The sequence below is a fragment of the Rhinatrema bivittatum genome, chromosome 2 (assembly GCF_901001135.1).
Source record: "Rhinatrema bivittatum chromosome 2, aRhiBiv1.1, whole genome shotgun sequence".
NCBI lineage: Eukaryota > Metazoa > Chordata > Amphibia > Gymnophiona > Rhinatrematidae > Rhinatrema > Rhinatrema bivittatum.
Genome location: NC_042616.1, coordinates 349,203,695 through 349,219,006, shown reverse-complemented (window position 1 = coordinate 349,219,006; position 15,312 = coordinate 349,203,695). Strand labels below are relative to the sequence as shown.

Here is a 15,312-nt window from a genome sequence, read left to right as displayed (position 1 = left end):
AATGCATGTTTTTAATTGTATTGGGGGGAGGGGAGGGTATGGGCACAAGGCTGTAAGTTTCAACTAGAGAACTTAACATCCTTGCACCAGCCCTAGTTGTGGAAGAGGGAGAGAAGTAGACACAGGATGTAAGGCCAGAGAGGAGACATGGGCTGTGAGAAGGGGATACAAGGTGGGAGAGAGGACATGGGCTGTGATAAAAAGAGGAGCAGAAGTAACTGCTGTCTCATATAGGATAAAAGAGAGGAATGGTTTATTTATTTTTCTGTGAACAAGGTAACTTAAGAGGAAAAGAAAGGTGAAGAAGACTTGGAAAGGAGATATGTGGCCACAGAGGAGGGGGCTGATAGCGGAGGTAAACCAAGAAAGGCTTGTGAGAAGGGAGGGGATTATGATGGAAGGAAGGGGTGAAACTAAGTGCAGTTGAAAGAAAATAATGCTCTTTAGAGAGATTATTTATTTAAATGTATTATTTATTACCCACCCTTCCTACCTTCACAGCGGGAGCAGATAGATAGAAATATATACATGGAGAAAAATAACATTGAAACATAGAAATGATGGCAGAAAAGGACTAGGGTCCATCCAGTCTGCCCAGCAAGTTTATGGTAGTTTCTGTTGAACTCATTCTTATCAGTTTCCCAGGCTGTCAAAGTCAGGGCCCTTGTTGGTTGCTGATAGAGTCCAAATTCCCTGTTACTTTCTGCCGTAGAAGCAGAGAGTAATGTTGGAGTTGAGAGTACTGTTGGAGTTGCATCAAGAGTTTCAAGCTTATTGGTTAAGGGTAGTAACAGCCGCACCAGCAAGTTACCCCTATATTTGTTTTTTCCAGACCCCAAAATTGAGTATCCTAGTTATTTGCTGTCTATGTTTAATTCCTTTTTCCTCCTTTCTCCCTGCCATTGAAGCAGAGAGCAACAATGAAGTTGTGGCTTATTTGTTAAGTGTAGTAACCGCCACACCAGCAAGTTACCCCCATGCACTCATTTCTTTGTTTCTGTCCTCTAGCCTTTAGGGATCCACGGTGTTTATCTCATGCCCCTTTGAAATCTTTCACTGTTTTTGTCTTCACCTCCTCCGGGAGGGCATTCCAGGCATCCACCACCTTCTCTGTGAAAGAAATATTTCCTGCCATTGATTCTGAGTCGGCCTCTCTGGATTTTCATTTCTTGACTCCTAGTTCTACTGATTTCTTTCCAACAGAAAACGTTTGTCAACTGTGCATCATTAAAACCTTTCAGGTATCTGAAGGTCTGTATCATATCTCCCTTGCACCACTTCTTCTCCAGGGTATACATATACATTGTTATGAGGAGAGGTTGATGGACCTAAATATCATCTTTAATAAATGATAAATGAGAGCAAGACTAGAAAATAAGCTTTAGAAAAAAAAGAAATGAGGAGGTAGAGAAAAAACTAAGCGAAAGCTAAGAGCAAGCAGAGACAGAGGATAGATTGAAACTACAAAGGTTGGAAAATTGTTTATTTTGTTTACTGACAATTTCTGTGCTAGCTGGGCAGGATGTGTGTGTATTGGGGGGAGAGGGAGTAGGTGGTATCTGCCCTTTACTTGTGACTCTGCAGTCATTATACTGGAAGTGTGGTTAAGGGGGAGGCATTTGTAGTGATATGAGATATCGTAGCTTCAAAGTCTGTCTTAAAAATTGGATGCTCCAATATTGAAATAGGCTGTGGTCAGGGCTTGAGGGGGAATTGAGGTAAATATTGTTACCCCTGTTCACAAACAAATAAATAAACCATTCCAGTTATTTCTGAGGTTTTCAAATCAAGATCAGAAAGCAGCACATGAAGCGTGGTGGCTCTGGAGCTGAGGAGATGCTGAGCTGCCAGGGCTCAGGGAATGCAGGTGATGGAATGTCTTGTGTGGACTCTGCAGGAATAGGACTGGCTCTGACTTAGAATCTGTGAGTGTCATGAGAAGAGACGACTGAGGGGCGGGGATATGATAAAGGTCTTTAAAATCATGAGAGGTCTAGAACAGGTAAATGTGAATCGGTTATTTACTCTTTCAGATAATATAAGGACTAGGGGGCACTCCATGAAGTTAGCATGTAGAACATTTAAAACTAATCAGAGAAAGTTCTTTTTCACTCAACGCACAATTAAACTCTGGAATTTGTTGCCGGGGGATGAGGTTAGTGCAGTTAGTGTAGCTGGGTTTAAAAACGGTTTGGAAAAGTTCTTGGTGTAGTCCATTACTCGCTATTATTTTTTTATTTTTATTTTTTATATTCTGCTTTTTGCACTTTTTTCAATGCTTCAAAGTGGATTACATTCAGGTACTGTAGGTATTTCCCTATCCCCAGAGGGCTTACAATCTAAGATTGTACCTGAGGCAATGGAGGGTAAAATGACTTGCCCAAGGTCACAAGGAGCAACAGGAGGACTCAAACCCTGGGCTCTTGGTTCAGAGCCCACTGTTGTAACCACTAGGCTACTCCACCACTCAATCAAGTTAACTTAGAAAATAGCCACTGCTATTACTAGCATCAGTATCATGGGATAGACTTAGTTTTTGGGTACTTGCCAGGTACTTATAGCCTGGATTGGCCACTGTTGGAAACAGGATGCTGGGCTTGATGGACTCTTGGTCTGACCCAGTATGGCATGTTCTTATGGTCTTACAAAGAAGTCCCTGATATATGCAATATAATTTGCAGAAATGTTGCAATGTTGGGTGTGTTTGAAACCAGCGAGCTTCTACTTTCATTACCAGAGCCTTTTGGATTTGAATGAACATATGAAACATCAGTGAAATTACTGATGGATTTTAGCAAAGAAGATAAGTACAAAAAAATCCTTCAAAAAAAAGTTTATTTGTATATATGAAAATATTTAAAAAAAAACTAGTTTCATGTTGGTGGGAGAAACACTATGGGGCAGATTTTCAAAGCCTACGTGCGTAAATCCAGGCAGATTTACGCGCGCCGGGCCTAAAGCCCCAGGATGCGCGTATGTCCCGGGATTCGAAAAAAGGGGCGGGGTGTGGGCTGGAGCCTGCAGGTTCCCTCCGATTTCGGAGCGGCCTCGGAGCGATCGGGGGCTCCCCTAGGGTTCGGCGCACGCAAGGTACACTAGTGTGCACCCCCTTGCGCGCGCCAACCCTGGAGTTTATAACATGCGCGCGGCTGCATGCGCGCATGTTATAAACTCGATTATAAACTGCGATTATAAAATCGGGCATAGATTTGTGTGCGTCGGGTTGCGCACACAAATCTACGCCCATGCGTAGCTATTAAAATCCGGCCCTATGTTTCTGAGAAGGTGATAGTGGAGGGGCTAGAAGATGATTATAAAAAATAGATTTGCCAGAGTGATGGCAACTTAATCACTATCTGGAAAATTTAAAAGGAACATGCATATTGTGGTGTATGCAAAAATATGCTGCATTTTATAAAGTGTGCATGAAGCATTTAAAATACTGTTGCTTTGTGTACTTCTACAGCCTTTATGCATGACAGAGAGCGAGAGAAAGAGAGAGCATCTCTGTATAAATTCAGTCTGACACTCTATATGTATGTACCACTCTAGAGGGGCACTTTGAATTGGGGTGGGTTTTCAGGAGATGGATTTGGGTTGGGGGGGGGTTACAGACACATTCATAGTAAAACTGACATCAATAAAGAATTGATGTCAGAGCGAGAATTTTGAATTCAGCTGTGGTGTCGGAGCCTGTTGCCTTGGCAACTGGCTCTGCTTTCTGCTGACAGGGAGGTCCTCCTGTCAGGCATGGATATTTTCTTGCTTAGGTTAACGGAGCAAGCATGGCCTTATAGTTAGTGTAGGTTCTTCCTGAGTAAAGGATTACCTCCTGTGCCCAAAGACCGAAAGCTGACCTCTGTACTGTACTTTGTTGCAAAACTAATGTAAATTTGGAAGGCCAGGGACCATTGCTGAAGTCAGGGTTCTGCTTGGTTTCTTCAGTGGGATTTTTTTTTTAACTCTTTATTTGGGTATGGATCGATGGAGTTGTTCATAGACAATCATTTCAAATATCCGTATCATTTTTATTAGACATGGTTCAGTAATTGAAACATAGTTGTATGTTTCAATCACTTCCTTGTCAAGGTTATTTTCAACTTAAGAGGTCAGTTATCAAAGAGCCACTGAGCAGGATATTTTTAGATTCATTTTCAATTACAGCCTACCCTAAATTACCTTAGCTGGTTGGCCACTAGGCAGCTTAATGAAAATTTATCCTTGAGGATATACCTGTCAAATTCCTTAAGTTAGGCAGGTAAGATCCTTAGAAGAGAGACTCTCCTTCATCCCACCTGCTTTCAAAAACAGAACATCTTTATCCTCTGATCCCTCCCTCTCTGCCACCCATCACACCCCCTGTCAAAAGGAACCCCCAGCCTCTTCTCACCTTCCCTCCCTCCTGCCTGTTTGAAGATGGCAAGAAAACCAGAACAGGAAAAAATAAATGTATTTCTGAGGACAGTGACTAAAGAACTTTAATAATCTAAGAAAGAAATGATTTACATACAGGCCAATACAATACAGTGTGCTCCGGCGGAGCACACTGTTAACCTGCGATTGGACGCACGTTTGACACGCTAGCTTTACCCCTTATTCAGTAAGGGGTAATAGCGTGTCCAAAACGTGCATCCAACCCTCCCGAACCTAATGGCACCTGCAACATTCAAATGCATGTTGATGGCCCTATTAGGTATTCCTGCGCGATTCAGAAAGCAAAATGTGCAGCCAAGCCGCACATTTTGCTTTCAGAAATTAGCGCCTACCCAAGGGTAGGCGCTAATTTCTGCCAGCACCGGGAAAGTGCATAGAAAAGCAGTAAAAACTGATTTTCTGTGCACCCTCCGACTTAATATCATGGCGATATTAAGTCGGAGGTCCCGAAAGTTAAAAAAAGTAAAAAAAAAAAAAAATTTGAAATAGGCCCGCGGCTCGAAAACCGGACACCCAATTTTGCCGGCGTCCGGTTTCCGAACCCGTGGCTGTCAGCAGGCCCGAAAACCGACACCGGCAAAATTGTGCGTCGGCTGTCAAACCCGCTGACAGCCGCCGCTCCTGTCCGAAAAGAGGCACTAGGGACGCGCTAGTGTCCCTAGCGCCTCTTTTTACCGCCGGGCCTAATTTAAATAAATGTATTTACTGTATTGTGCCCGCTCTCCCGCGATTTTACTGTATTGGCCCGATAACTAGCAACCTTCCAATATTTGTTACTGAAAATAAGAGTTTTGAGTGTTAAAAAGAAACATTTTTTTTAAATTCTAAATATATAAAATATTCCAATTTAAGCTGGTATTAACTTTTTTTTTCATATCATTCAAACCATCAACTTTTAGTGGTGTAAATCATTACTTCTTTTCAGGTTGGGGACTAGGGCATAAATGGCACCTATTATTTTACTTTACTTATTCAGTGCAGTTTGCTGATGGTGGAGGCCACCAGCTAATGCCTAATTTATTCTACAGAAATAATTGCAGAAGAGAGTGTGAACTTCTTTCTGTGTGGAAAATTGTATTTCTTCCTGGAAAATTTTCATCATCCAGGTGAATGACCAGAGAATGATGGAGGCATAATTGGAGTTTCCTACCCAAAGAATCACTGAGGACTAACAGAATTTGGGGAGGAAGGGGTATTGAAAAGGTCTCTAATCCAGAGAGCCACATACTTCTCTTGTAAAGATGGGGAGTGACTGATATTGAAAGTGTGGTTCAGATATTTGTTCAGACTTAATAAAGGGATTACAATGCTTCCACACAGGGAGTTTACAAGGGATTTATCACAGGGACAATTATCTTAGGCATGACACAAGAGACATTATTAAAATCTGTGTATTTTATTGGGTTTAAAATGATCTCAAGACCTTGTATTAGGGTGTTCCTATACCTCTCCTGTTCACAGCTAATCATGGTTAATGGTGTATATGGTAATGTGAATTTTGTAGTGAGACAATATGATGTCCTATAGCATGTCTGGGATATACCAGAACTCTTTTTGATTCTAATTTTAAAGTAGTGTCATATTTTCCTTCACCCAGATGGAAGTAATATATTTTCAATGTGTCATGTTTATATATACTGTACTAACTACCTCAATTATTTTTTAGATTTAGCTCACGCCTTTTCAATAGTAGCTCAAGGCGAGTTACAACCAGGTATAGTAGATATTTCCCTGTCCCCTGAGGGCTTACAATCTAAGGGCCTGATTTATTAAGACTTTTTTCCTATTCAGTGTATAAGGGGAAAATGCTTAATATATGAAACCCTAATCTGGCACTTGAGCCAATGGAGAGAGAAATAACTTGCCCAAGGTCACAAGAAGTGGCAGCAGGATTTGAACCTTGGATCTAACCATAAGGCTACTCCTCCACTTCAACAACAATTTGTACTGAATGTTGATGTCACTGGGATGTGCACCTCCATTTAGACCCTGAGTCATCTAATTTAATGTTTTTTAACCAGCTATTGTATGTATATGTGTCATATTCTGTATTACCGTAAATACTGTACTTGTACATTTATTGCTTAGGGATGGTCATTTTCAAACAGCCCGCATAGTAAACCGGTGTGATATGTATATTATACAGGAACATCGGTATATAAAAACCAAAAATAAATAAATAAATAAATAGTCTAAAGTCTGTGGGTACTTTTTAATTGCAGACTTTAGCCAGAATTTTCAAAATGGATTTATGTGCATAAATCTGCTTTGAAAATTAGAGTGTGTGTGTAACTGGCACCAGCATACATGCTCAGGAACGGGTGTAACTCTTTGTTCTTATATATTTACTTGCACACTTTTGAAGCTTGAAAACATGTGCATATATTCTTTCCCTGACTCCACTCCACCCCAGAATGTATCATTGAGGTGCATGTAAAAGCACATGCAAAATTGCTAATATGTGTAGTTTTACACATGCAACCCCTCATGCAGTTTTCTAAAAGGCCATTACATTAATGAGCACAAAACCAGGGTTTATGCGCATAAATTCTTTTGAAAATTAATCCCATAATTATAAATTTCTTCAGTAGGGAAAAGTGTAAAATTTACTGAGGTCCATATGGAAAACCCATTTAGATGGATAACTCAAAATTTATCCATCTGAATAGCAAATGTGGCATACTTAGTCACTTATCCAGCTAAGTTATCTGGCTATAATTTAGCTGGATAAAAAAGAGGTGTTTCGGAGAGAAGCTGAGAGATCCAGCTAACCTAGCCAAATATCGGGTATACCTGGCTTGGTTAGCCAAATAACTTTAGACCTGCTTTAGAGCAAGTGTAATGTTATCCGGCCTTATGTGGCTGGATAACTTGCTACTTGTCTGGATATCTTTAAAATATATCCGGATAATTAACACTGTCAGTATCAGTATTAGAAAAAAAAAAAACAAATCAAAGGGCCTGTGGCTCCCAACCTTATGTGTAAATTGCCTTGTCTCACCCAGTGCTCCTCATCCCAAACATTACCAGATCATCTCTCGACCCCCCCCCCCCCAGACATTGACCCCTCCTTCCTCCCACAGTCTCAAATGAATTGTTAGTACTCCCAAGATTCCCCCACTGTCCCCCCCAATGGCAAGAAAAATCCCTGCCAGGAGCAAGGGTCTCACTCACTCAAGGGCGACCAAAATGATAAAGGGAATGGAACAGCTCCCCTATGAGGAAAGACTAAAGAGATTAGGACTTTTCAGCTTGGAGAAGAGACTGCTGAGGGGGGATATGATAGAGGTGTTTAAATCATGAGAGGTCTAGAACGGGTAGATGTGAATCTGTTTTTTACTCTTTCAGATAATAGAAGGACTAGGGGGCACTCCATGAAGTTAGCATGGGGCACATTTAAAACTAATCGGAGAAAGTTCTTTTTTACTCAACGCACAATTAAACTCTGGAATTTGTTACCAGAGGATGTGGTTAGTGCAGTTAGTATAGCTGTGTTTAAAAAAGGATTGGATAAGTTCTTGGAGGAGAAGTCCATTACCTGCTATTAAGTTCACTTAGAGAATAGCCACTGCCATTAGTAATGGTAACATGGAATAGACTTAGTTTTTGGGTACTTGCCAGGTTCTTATGGCCTGGATTGGCCACTGTTGGAAACAGGATGCTGGGCTTGATGGACCCTTGGTCTGACCCAGTATGGCATGTTCTTATATTTCTTAACTACGCTCAGCTTACACTTCCAGCAGTTACTTACTACTGAGACAGCTGTTTGATATTTTGTAGTGAGGGAAAGAAAAGTGATATGTATGTAGGTATTCCCTGATTTTTTTTTAAGCTTAAAGTATTAAGAATAGTTATTTATTTATTTAAAGCTTTTATATATCGAGGTTCGTTTGTATATCACATCGGTTTACATTTAACTGATAGCGAAGCAAAGAAGGGGAAAGGAAGGAGAATTAAGAGAATTAGTTACAAAAAACAATGTAAATAGTTGCATCAATTGATATAAAGAGGAGAGTTGAAGGAATAGTGTCTAGATAGGATAGGAGTTGGAGGAGAGAGCAATGAAGAGGCAAATCAACAGTAACAATAACAATAGTAATAAATAGTAATAATAATAATTGTAATAGTAAATGAAACTATGTATAAGAGGTTTGCGGTTGTTTGATAGGGAGTGAATGATGGAGGGGCGTTAGGTAAAGGCCAGTTTGAAGAGCCATGTTTTTAATCTCTTTTTAAATTTCTGAGTGCAGGGTTCTAGTCAGAGGTCAGGGGGCATCGTGTTCCAGTGAAAGGGGCCAGCAATGCAAAAAGCTCTCTCTCTGGTGGAGATAAGGTGTGTGAGTTTAGGTGTGGGGGATATGTAGGGTGCCAGTGTGGGCGGATCTGGTGGTTCTAATCGGGGTATGAAAATGAAGTAATAACCTCTCTTGTATTGGGGAAGGAAATTCCTGGATGTAGATGGCGTATGGAAAGGCGCGTTTGATTGTACTGCAATGTTTTGTTCTTTAATCAAAGAGACAGTTTCCTGAAGTTTGTCTCCAAACAGGTTGTCTGGTCTACATGGGAAATTAGCCAAACTGTCATGCACATCATCCCGTATACTGCTGGCTCACAGCCATGCCATGTGTTTAGCTGAGACTGCTGTTGCTGAGGAACGTGCTGAACTATCAAAGGCTTCATAGGAAGTGCGCAACAAATGTCGTAGACCTTCTTGCAGATCTAAGAAATGTTGAGGCAAGGAAGAGTCTCCTTGTGAGGTGTGAAGCAAGGGTTGCAGTTTTTGTGTGCAGTTAAACAAATATTGGATGATGTAAAACTGATGATGGTTTATATGGGAACTTAACATTGAATTTTGATAAATTTTCTTGGCAAAATCATCTAACAGTTTATTGTCTCTTCCAAGAGGCGTATTTGAGTAGAGTCTGTTCTTTTTAGCTCTTTTTAGGGTTGATTCGACCACTATGGAATTGTAGGGAATTTGAACGCTTGAGTAGTATGGTGTTTTTTGCATCCTATATTTTAAGTCCAGTTTCCTGGATACAGGTGGAAGAAGTAGCGGGGTATCCCACGCTTTGTCCATGAGACCTTCTAGAAGTTTTTGTGGAGGAAGAGCAGTGGGCTCAGATGGTACATCAAACATCTGTAGACGTCCCATGATTTCTGTCCGTGGATCTGGGAGCTTGCGAGTGTCTATGCCGAGAGCTACCCCTAGCTTCTCCAAGAATTTAGCGTAAGATCCTCAGGAGGGGATGTTGGCTGATGCAGCTCCTGTGGAGGGTCCGAAGGAATACCCGTTGAACTTCCCAGAGATTTTTGAGGAGAGAATACTGGAGAGACGGTATGAGCGGATGACACAGGAGAATTGGTATGTGTCGGAGATGGTGGATTTGGTGGTGAAGGAGAAGCAGGCGATGCAGGATCTTGAGGATATCTGGGTTCGGAGGTAAACCTTGGAAGAAACTATGAAGTAGAGAGGATATATGAGACATTGTTTCTTCAGCTGTTGGGCAGGAAGAAAGGTCAGGTGGCCTTATCGATTTTTTGAGTCGCTTGACTGGTGTCCTTGGCAATGGAGATGGAAATGGAGGTCTCTTTTTTGGTCCTGGAGATTGAAGAAGAATCTCCGGTGATGAGTTCCAGTCTCCAGTTGGTTCATCAATTACAACATCCGAGAATACCGAGGAAGGAGAGTGGTCACCTTCTAGCAGGGATGTTGAATGCTGTTTATAAGGTTTAACTGAAGGCACTGATGCAGGAGCAACATGCTTTGTCTTTGAAAATGACTTCCATGGTCTGTCAGGCAGGCCAGGGGTTGTTTTTTGGATTTCTGAGGAAGTATTTTGATGACTAGATGTTGAATGTGTCGTAATGTTTGATGTTGAGTTGTGATGCGTCGCAGCCTTTAGAGGAGTGTCGTAGGTTTATTTTTTGCGTCGGAATGCGTCGTAGAATTTTTTGGTGTGTCATGAAGCTTCAATGCCTTCAACGCTGCCAATGTTGTCGACACATGCGTCAAATGGGTTTGACCCGATGCAGGTTTTGTGTGTGCGTCATATCCGACGTGACACTTGACGCTTTCTGCGTGATAGACGACGCAGTTGTGGCGCATGGCTCTCCGAAGCCGAATGCGCGTGTCGAGAAGTCTCTTGCCAGGGTTTAGGTTTACGCAGGGAGGACTTTGTCGATCTTGCAGACGCTGGGGAGGGGGCAGAAGATTGTCTGAGCCTCTCCATCTTTTCTGCTCTTTGTCTCCTGGCCCGCGGGGACATCCGTCCGCAGTCCCTGCATGCAGTTTGATCATGATCGGGACTGAGGCATAAATAACAGTAGTTATGCCCGTCGGTCACCGACATGATCTTACCGCATGAACAGTACTTGAACCCGGGGTTTTCGGCATCTTTCTTCCTTGTTGATTGAAGTAGTTGTTTTCTGAGGTAAGAGAGAAATCACATACGTCCGTGTAGAGTCGCGGAAAACGAAAACTGAGGCAGGCTCGAGGAGCACGGGAAGTGGTGCTCATGCGCACTTCAAAGCTCTTTTGAGTTTAGAGAGAAAGCTCCGCCTCTGTGACGATGCCACCCACTATGCATAGCTAAATGCCCTGTTTATCGACTGAAAAATATAGAAATGACAGCAGAAAAGGACCAATGGTCCATTCAGTCTGCCCAGCAAACTTCCCATGATGGTATCTGCTGCACCGTGCAGGTTAACCTCATTTATCAGTGAGTGCTGCTTGATGGGCTTTACTTATGGACGTGGCTATAGAAGCAGTCCTGTGCTTTTTCCCTTAATGTTTATGCATCAGTACCCCAGACTTTAAAAAAGCCATGGCTCCTGTTGGTCGCCTCTGAATCCAAATTCCTCTTTCCCTCCACCCCCCTCCTTTGAAGCAAAGAGTGATGTCTTCATTGGAGATTCAGTACCTGGTTTAGCTGAATGATTTAGCAGTGCATGCATTTTGTGCGATCATGATATTAACAAGCTGGGCTTACTGAGACTTGGAAATGGGTGATTTTGGTTGCTGCTCCTGACCTTTGGAACTCTGTCCCCATGACTTTGCATTTCACAAACTGCACCAAGACATTTAAGAGAATGCTCAGAAGTTATCTTTTTGTTCATGCTTTTGTTATTTAATACTAACCTACGGCAGTGGATGATTTTATCTGAAATCTTATCTTCTTAAAAGCTGTGTGCAATTCATGTAGTGAATTTAAATCTTGCTATTACCTCAGTTTCGGAGGTTTGTGGTTTTTTTTTTGTTATATATGATTATGTATGGTTTTCTTTTTGTAACCTGCCTTGAGTTTCTGCGTTCGGCGGTATATAAATACGTTAATAGAGAGTAGGGGAAAGAAAAAAAAGAAGCGTGCGATAGAAAGGAAACAAGGTAGTGCAAAGGGAAAAGCCCGAAAAATGGTGGAGGGGCAATGAAGGGGGAACGTGGGAGGCAACAGGTACAGGGGAGGGAAGGGAATTTAGGTGACGGTATGTGGATGAGAAGGCAGGGTGTGGATTTACGAGAGAGACTGAAGAAGAGAAAAACGGCAGGAGAGATCAAATAAAGAACAGAAAGTTTTGGAAGAAAAAGGAATAATGGAGGGATAAAAGTAGGCAAGCGAAAGACAGTCGGTAGTGACGGCAAGTGTGAGAGACAAAGTCAGAAAAAAGTGAAGAAAAATCAGTGAAAGTAAAAAACAAAATAAATTATCCAGATAAGTGCACAGTTGCTCCAGTACTTCTATAAGGTAAACTAGTTCTACATTTGAAATTTATGTAAAGGTGTTTTTCCTGCGCTGCCGCAAAGAACAGGCCAGGGAAAGGCTCTGCCCTACGTCATCTCACTCAAGCTGCACATCTGCCGTACTTAACAACCTCCCGCGCTTCCTCATTACAACCACACAAACGGCCGCCACGATCTATAGGGCGCAGTCCTCAGATCGGCCTCATTAGTTCCTGTGCACGGAAGTGAGGTCACTTTGGCTCTATTGTTCAGCACGCCTCTTCCTTCTCCCCGCCTCCTATTTCCGGGCCTTCGCCGGAAGTTTTCGGTAGTTGCTTCCCCGATCAGAATCGGGCTGTTATCCGCTGCTTTGCATCGCCCACGAGGCGGACACTGTCGTTGTGCTCCTTCACCCTCTACTTTGAGGAAAGGCGGAAAGCAGGAGGTGGAGGCGCGTCATTGTTGACGCCCGCGCGTGGGACCATGGCTGGCAGCAACGAGTGGTCCGTCACTGTGAGCCACGGTAAGAGCAAGAGCGAAAATTAGAATATTTCTGTGTGTATACACTCCACATTCTCAGTGAGCATAGTTATCAGCAATATGCATTTAAAACATTTATGGCCATGTAAACCCTTTATTTTTCTGTATTAGTGAGGCTCTATATGTTGTGTGTGTCTGTTTTGCATATATTTTCTTTGAGTGCATAGCAGTTGCAGGTAGGATCCATCGCAAGGTTTTTGTTTTTTTTTTTGTTTCTGCCCAGCCAGTCCTGCAGGTTTTTACGTAGTACAGTGTTTCGCAGCCTTTCGAAGCTCAAGGTACACCTACATTAACAAAAATGTGTGGTATACCAATCTCCACAAAGTAGGCAATATAGACATGAAGAGAATCTATATGATCAAAATAAAATTTATGGAATCACTGAAGCCGCCCCCCCCCCCCCCCCCCCCCCCCAGTCTGTCTTCCAAATGTGAAAAACAAAGAGTGAGATGGAGCAGAGACACACATGAACGTGTCACAATAGAATGACTCTCTATAAACAAATGCTTGCACATTTTCTCAAAAAAAGAACACTTATAAGTTTACGGGACACCACTGGTGTGTTTTGTTGCTGCAAGGTACTGAGAGCAGAACCCAGGTAATGATCTGGATTGATTTATTTATTTTAAAACAGTTGTTACCTGCCCTTCCTACGTTTAGGGCAGGGTACAATAAAACACACATAAGAAGTTACAGTTAAAAAAACAACATTACAATAAATCTTAAAATATGTTAGGAATACAAGTTAGTGTTGCTTTGCTGACTAGAGTTACTTACACTGGAAGAGGCTAAGGGTGAAAGTAGGGAGACTTAGCCTGATTCAAGAATGCTTTTTGAATAGATATGTTTTTAGTACTTTTTTAAAGAAGCTTCTTTCATAGAGGTTCTTTTGGTAAAGTATTCCAGAGAAATGGGCCTGCTGGAAAAAAACACGTTCTCTTGTTTTGTCAAGATGGGGCTATTTTTGGGGAAGGAATATCGAGGAGGGTTTGACTTGAAGATATCTTAGGCCGATGCAATACCCTGCATTCATTCTAGCGCACAGGTTAACCTGTGGCTGGATGTGCATTTTGGTAGCGTGTCCATAACCCCTTATGCAATAAGGAGATTAGCGCATCCAAACCAGCGCATAGCTAATAGTGCTTATCACATGTAAATGCCATGTTGATAACGCTATTAGCTATTCCCTCCTTATGTAAAAAATAAATGTGCGCCCAATGTGCACATTTTTACTCTCAAAAATTAATGCTATTAAGTCTTGAGGCACCCCAAAAGTTAACAGAAAAGCATAAAATAATGCCTTTCTGTAGATCCTCTGCCTTAATGTTGTGGAGATTAAGTCGGCAGAACTGAAAAAAGGAGTAACATAAAAAAAAATGTCTTTCTGGCGGTCAGGTTAGGAAAAAAAATGCTCATAAAATTGAGCATCCATTTTTGTAACACATACGCAGTCACTTCTCCTGAGCGCCAATGCCGAATAGGAATATACAGTTTCCCCTAGCGCAGTGATGGCTAACCTATGACACGCGTGTCAGAGGTGACACGCCGAGTCGTTTTGGCTGACACGCACAGCGTTTCAAGGACTATCAGGATTTTATTTTTTTTTTATCGGCTGCGCCGAGCCTTTTCTTTTTCAGCTGCGCCGACCCTTTAAAATGTGTTTTTTAGTTTCCCCCTACCCTCCACCAATGCCCCCGGGCGCAGGGAGGCTCAAGTCAAAGATCGCGTTCAAACGCGCTGATGCTCCTCCTTCCTGCCTGTGCGGCCCCGGAAGTAAACGTTGCCGGAGCCGCGTGGGCAGGAAGGAGGAAGAGAATCAGCACGTGCAGAAGAGGAGGAGCCGCCGCGGGTCGCTGCGAATCCCAAGTCGCAGCGGCCCAAGAAGAGGAAGAGGCCCGGTAGCAGGGCTGCCGCGGCCCGAGAAGATCAGGGCCGCTGCAGAGCCCAACCTGCGGCAACCCGCGAAGAGGAGGCCCAGAGGTGAGAGAGAGGCTGAGGGCCCGTAGAGTGCGTGTATGAGGTGAGTTGAGAGAGAGGACCTGAATGTTTGCAGAGACAGCATGTGAGAGCCTCTGTGTGTGTGAGAGAGAGAGAGAGAGAGAGCATGTGCCAGTGAGAGCCTGTGTGTATGAATGATTGTATGAGAGAGAGCGTGTGCCAGTGAGAGCCTGTGTGTATGAATGATTGTATGAGAGAGAGCGTGTGCCAGTGAGAGCCTGTGTGTATGAATGATTGTATGAGGGAGAGCGTGTGCCAGTGAGAGCCTGTGTGTATGAATGATTGTATGAGGGAGAGCGTGTGCCAGTGAGAGCCTGTGTGTATGAATGATTGTATGAGAGAGAGCATTTGCCAGTGAGAGCCTGTGTGTATGAATGATTGTATGAGAGAGCATGTGCCAGTGAGAGCCTGTGTGTATGAATGATTGTATGAGAGAGAGCATGTGCCAGTGAGAGCCTGTGTGTATGAATGATTGTATGAGAGAGAGCGTGTGCCAATGAGAGCCTGTGTGTATGAATGATTGTATGAGAGAGAGCATGTGCCAGTGAGAGCCTGTGTGTATGAATGATTGTATGAGAGAGCATGTGCCAGTGAGAGCCTGTGTGTATGAATGATTGTAT

The 15,312-nt window shown here is 42.7% G+C and overlaps 1 protein-coding gene across 1 annotated transcript in view; it reads left to right on the top strand.

Moving 5' to 3' along the window:
• The first annotated feature begins 12,439 nt into the window (after positions 1-12,439).
• BAG1 (BCL2 associated athanogene 1) overlaps positions 12,440-15,312 on the top strand; it is a 110,267-nt gene continuing 107,394 nt past the window's right edge. The window contains exon 1 of the mRNA XM_029589883.1: positions 12,440-12,677. Coding sequence (XP_029445743.1) covers positions 12,638-12,677 — 40 coding nt within the window. The 5' untranslated portion in view covers positions 12,440-12,637. The remainder of the gene's footprint in view (positions 12,678-15,312) is intronic.